The following is a 5,488-nucleotide window of genomic DNA, read 5'->3' as shown; positions in this document are numbered from 1 at the left end:
TGAGTAACCATGGCAACCAGCATCACCTACAGTTGGTTTCCAGCAGCATCTCACACACACACAAACATCCATGAAGTCACGATGTCTTCGATATGTTTTCAGAATTAACAACATCAACATCATGATTCAAACGTTGGCAAAGTATCACCTAATTCTTCTTAATGTCAACTCGTATGAGTAAGTATTCCTCCCCTTTATTTTTATTTTTTTAGAAAACAAATTGTCCTTAGTACACATACTAATCCATTACATAATACTTCAATTTATTTTACTGTGTTTTTTATAATAATAATTATTATTATCATAATAATATGAGATTCATATGAAATGACATTGCATCCCGTATGGTGTCAATTTAAACTGTCCACGCTTAATCATTATTATTGTTGAGTTGAAAACTGTTTTCCCATCATTATTTATGTTGCAGTGTTTTTCTTAGTAGTGCAAATAAACACTCACCACGAACATTTCTTTCTTCGTCATCACGTGACTGGGGGAATAGCTGCTTAATCTTCATACCAGGACTTGCATATTTTAGGATAGCTTTGTAAATCTGTGTCAACTGGACTCCCTCTTTAGATGCGCAGTTTCAGCGCCAGCTCAAACCTAAGAGACCTACTGGTCGCTGTCCATGGTGCTGACCCCCCTCCTCAAGTTAGACTGGTGTTAGTTGAGTCGGGAGCCCACTTGTTGCACACTGCCAGCGTGGCACTAAAACATTGCTGCTAATGTGTGCATTTCACACGGCTTTTTGTGAGTTATTATTCTGGACTGGTTTGCGCATGCGAAAATGCGAGCTTAAGCCACTTGCTGATGGACGCGCGGAGAGCATCTCGATGCGCGCAGCACGATACGCGCGTTTTTACATAAACAGGACACCTGAGCCCCGGTCACACGGATCGACTGCTTTTATATCCCGCTCCCCCCGTTACGCTTCACGCAACGCGCCGTGCGGAGGGACCGGTGTCCACCTGTGATCGCGCGCCTTTCTCCCGCCGACGCCGAGGATGAAGAAGCAAAACATCCGGACACTGTCGCTCATCCTCTGCATGTTCTCCTACCTGCTGGTCGGCGCCGCGGTGTTCGACGCGCTGGAGTCGGAGACGGAGACCTCCCGCAGACGCATCTTGGAGCAGAAGCGCAACGAGATGAAGAAGAAGTACCGCTTCTCCGAGGTCGACTACTGCGAAATCGAACGAGTGGTGCTGCAAGCTGAGCCCCATCGCGCGGGGAGACAATGGAAATTCGCTGGCTCTTTTTACTTTGCCATAACAGTCATCACCACCATTGGTAAGTTGATGTAATGCTGCTATCTTTAGACATGAGGGGTAAGGTATGTTGCTATCGTGTTCACAGATGAGCATTTTATATTCCTGTAAATCAATGCAACATTTTAGGCTTTGCAGACTGTTTTGAATAAAACATTTTTTTTAAAGATCCATGTTTCACCATCCAACCTTTGCCACAGTATGCGTTGTAGGTTATGTGCCTTATCATTTCCATCCCTCTGCATTAAGGTTATGGTCATGCAGCACCGGGCACGGATGCAGGAAAGGTCTTCTGCATGTTCTACGCTGTACTGGGAATCCCTCTCACATTGGTCATGTTCCAGAGCCTGGGAGAAAGGATGAACACCTTTGTCCGCTATCTCCTACATAAGGCCAAGCAGTGCCTGGGCTGTCGACGCACTGAGGTGTCCATGGAGAACATGGTCCTGGTGGGCTTCCTGTCCTGCATTGGAACACTGTGCGTTGGGGCCGTGGCCTTCTCCCACTTTGAGAGATGGAGCTTCTTCCATGCCTACTACTACTCCTTCATCACACTCACCACTATTGGCTTCGGCGATTTTGTGGCCCTGCAGAAGAAGGAGGACCTCCAGGAGAAAACGCCCTACGTGGCGTTCAGCTTCATGTACATCCTGGTGGGGCTGACTGTCATCGGGGCCTTCCTGAACTTGGTGGTGCTTCGCTTCCTCACCATGAACACGGAGGACGAGCGGAGGGACGCTCAGGAGAGAGCGTCCCTGAAGCGGGACAGAGGCCTCCTGGACGGTTCCGTGGGCCTCTGCGTTGTAGGCGAACCGAGCAGAGGCTGCCAACGAGAGAAGAACAGGAGCCGCAGCCACAGCACGCTCTTCCTCCCGATGGAGGATGGAACCAGCTGCACCAACCTCATCGCTTCCCCAGCGCAGGAACAGGAGAGGCAGAGAAGCCCCTGCAGAGACAGGCTGCATTTTCAGAGCGAGGCGGGCCGACGCAGGGCCAAGTCGAGCCTCGGCTCCCTCTGCTCCTGTGTGTGCTACCGTTTGGGCATCTGCGATAGTCCCCTCGTGTCCCGTGGTGAGCACCCCGGCGGCCACATCAACTCCGTTTACTGCAACTCCGTCTCCTACAGGATCCAGGGCGGCTTGCCGGGCTCCGGGGACAACACGGCGCTCTCTTCCCCGGGAAGCACGCCTTCACCGGGGCACAGCTTCCGGGGGTTCCCTCGTTCGAGGAGAAAGTCCGTGTAAAGGGGGCACCACAGCGTCTGCACATGCTGTAAGCTGCCTTTTACAATGACACTGCACCTGGTGCATGTCAGAAGACACTGATCGTCTTAAATGAAGAGGTCATCGTTTTAGTTTGTTAAGCAATTTCTTGCCCTCTTTCACCATGATATTATTTATGTTAGTGATTCTACTCAGTTCCTCGCATTGAAGCGAGAGTGCATGCTAAAGAGTGGAACAATAAGTGCCATGTACAGATGCAAGCAGTTGGGCCTTTTAAAGTATTTTGGATATAGTGCTTATTAACAACTGCATAACTTAAGGAATGTTCCTCATAGACTGTTCTTGCATGAGACAAAATCCAACACTTTTCACGTTATATAAAGATGTCAGCTTACTTTTCTATTAAAAAGCCCTAAATAACCTTCACCAAGCACGTGAGAAATGTGTCTTCTTAGCTCAGTCAGTTTACTAAATCCTTTTATTACTTATAATGGAGGAGTCCAAACAACTTTGTTGTTCAGCATTAATGCATTCTAGTATAAAGATATCACGCTTGTTACATGACTGATTCAAATGTAATGGATTGTAGCACAACAGATACGTAGCAGGTTACTAATAAACCTCCCCATATCAAGTAGGGAGGTGATGTTTCCATGTACACATGGTTTGTAGTCAGATTTGAAGCGGGTCCCTTATAGTTTTCTTAAATTAAGGCAAAGGACCGTTAAATGTCTTTATTTGAATCACAGTATACTGAATTATTAAACAACACACTTCAATGAGATTCATTTTTCTTCCTGTTTTATTTGTTTTTTTCATCAACAGAAACATTTGCACAGATGAGAAAATGGAGAGTTGTACTACTTTTATTTTTATGGTATTATATTCAGTAACGGATTTACAAGTCTGTTGGTTTGTTACTAACACTCATGTTTTCTTAAAGGACATTTAAATGCAGCACTTTATTGTTGTTTTACCTCTTTTAATTCTAGACCTTTTGAGGTATGGAATTCATGACCGAATGGACACGAACAACCAAAATAAAAGAAGGAAATGCCTACCTTCTCAGGAGAGATTTTAAATTAAACATCACAGCTTTGTTACTATCACAAGATTACATTACACCATATCTCTTAATGTCTGCACCTCCAGTCGCTATTTTAACAAAAAAATCGGTTGACACGAATAGAAAGCTACACTACCTATAAATGTAAAACTGACAGGATAATAGAACGTGAAATGATGATTGGTTGTGAAACGCCGTCTTTGGTTTGCGTGGAAACAAACGTTTCTTCTCTTCCCCACTTTCAAATGTTCATGATTTTCATCATTGTTTATGAACTCATGAGAGAGACAAAAAAAATAATTAAGACACAATAACTTTGACAAGGGGGCCCTCTACAGGTGATGTATCTCTTTGGGGGAGTTTAAAGGAAGCAAAGTCTCAACGAGTCACATATGTCTCCACTAGAGGACAGTGTGTGTCCACGCAGCAGCAGTGAGGTGTTTCATTCTGACACAGTGAACAGAAATATAGCAACGTGCTTCATGGAAGTCCTGTTTTTGCCCTTAAGCCCTATTTGGAACATTGAGTTGTAGGAATTAAGGGTCCATTAAAGTGTAAACACGGGGGCTTCGAGCCGTCAGGGGCCCGTTGATCTCTCGTCCAGATCATCACGGCACTACTTCACACACGTCAATGTAAGTCAAGTCAACAATTTACATACAACCCCGCCCCTGTTTGTCATTGGGTTGCATTGATCTGCAGACAAGTGACTTAATTTCCTAATGCGTATGACAGGAGATCGTTTGATATCTTTTATTTTATTTTGCGCAGCAAAGCGTTACTAAATACACAATTAATAAATTCAGTCACACGGTGGAAAAACTATCTGCTTACGTGCTTACTGCAGCTCTTCTGTGTTGTACCCTGCATTATGCACGGGTCCAGTGCATTAGTTCTAAGTGATTTTGTTTTTGCAATTTATGGAACTTTGTTTAAGCGGATGAGCCCTGGTGTGAATGTGGTCATGTGACACCACACAATCAGAAGCAACGCGTCTTTTAGGTGTGATGTATTGTTGCGAGGCTTTAGAAATGAAGGATTCTGTATTTGCTCATAAACGGTTTATTTGGCCAATGGTTTGATAACAGACTGCTGCCAGCTCAGTGTTTTCCATCATTAAAACAGAGATGCACCCCCCCCCCACCTAGGGAAAAGTCTGAGTTTGTCCTTAATTTATTTCCCCTTAAATTACTTTTATACTTTAAATAGTTTTGAAACCAGTACTTTTACACTTTTACTTAAGTAAAACGCTTGAGTTGATACTTCAACTTCCACAGAAGTATTTTTAAAACCTAGTTTCTATACTTCTACTTGAGTAATGAATGTGAATACTTGTGACACCTCTGATGAGTGGAGAGTCTCCATCCCTTCCTTCCAGCCAATCCGAGGCCTGCTATGAAAACGTTGAGGTGCCCCGGCCCACCACCAGACCAGCAGCACCAACGACGGCCCATTAGAGAGGAGACAGGGTCACCTGAGAGGGAGGGTGATGGCGCTGTGGGTACTGAACGACACGAGGCGGAGCGAGAGGCACCGGGCTCCCAGAGAGCCTCCCCGTACCTCACCGAGCAGCTGAGTCTGAAATGTCCTCAGAGGACCACAAGGGGGCGTCAGAGCGCCCTAATCGGCCCCTATGAGTCCTCCTTTAGTCCAGGACTCATCCTGCTCGGGTTATGGCCCAGGTCTCCATGTCTAGGTGACCCAGGAGACACATTATCAAAAAGCTGTGGCCCTCCCTGACTGGTTCAACTTTTAAAAAGGCTTTTTTCAATTCCTGGCAGCGAGCTTCAAGATCTACAACCATCTGCTCAGGGCTTCATCACGTGCACTGCACCCATGCACGGGTCCACTGCATTAGATCTACATGATTTGTTTTTGCAGTTCATGGAACTTCCTTCAAAGTCTACTTCTTAGAATTAAAACATGTTATC

The 5,488-nt window shown here is 45.4% G+C and overlaps 1 protein-coding gene across 1 annotated transcript; it reads left to right on the top strand.

The window, feature by feature from the left end:
* Positions 1-212: 212 nt before the first annotated feature.
* LOC119222006 (potassium channel subfamily K member 15-like) lies at positions 213-4,692 on the top strand. Its single transcript, XM_037478323.2, has 2 exons — positions 213-1,290; positions 1,518-4,692. Exons 1-2 carry the CDS (start codon positions 1,008-1,010, stop codon positions 2,510-2,512), a joined length of 1,278 nt encoding a protein of 425 aa, XP_037334220.1. The 5' UTR covers positions 213-1,007; the 3' UTR covers positions 2,513-4,692.
* Positions 4,693-5,488: the final 796 nt, after the last annotated feature.

This window comes from Pungitius pungitius, chromosome 1, assembly GCF_949316345.1.
Source record: "Pungitius pungitius chromosome 1, fPunPun2.1, whole genome shotgun sequence".
NCBI classification, from domain to species: Eukaryota; Metazoa; Chordata; class Actinopteri; order Perciformes; family Gasterosteidae; genus Pungitius; species Pungitius pungitius.
Note: the sequence above shows the minus strand (reverse complement) of the source record. Positions and strands in the feature narration are given on the sequence as shown.

Coding starts and splice junctions, on each gene's coding strand:
- LOC119222006 (XM_037478323.2), top strand. CDS start 1,008: ATGAAGAAGCAAAACATCCGGACACTGTCGCTCATCCTCTGCATGTTC. Junction 1,291..1,517: donor AACAGTCATCACCACCATTG/GTAAGTTGATGT, acceptor CTCTGCATTAAG/GTTATGGTCATGCAGCACCG.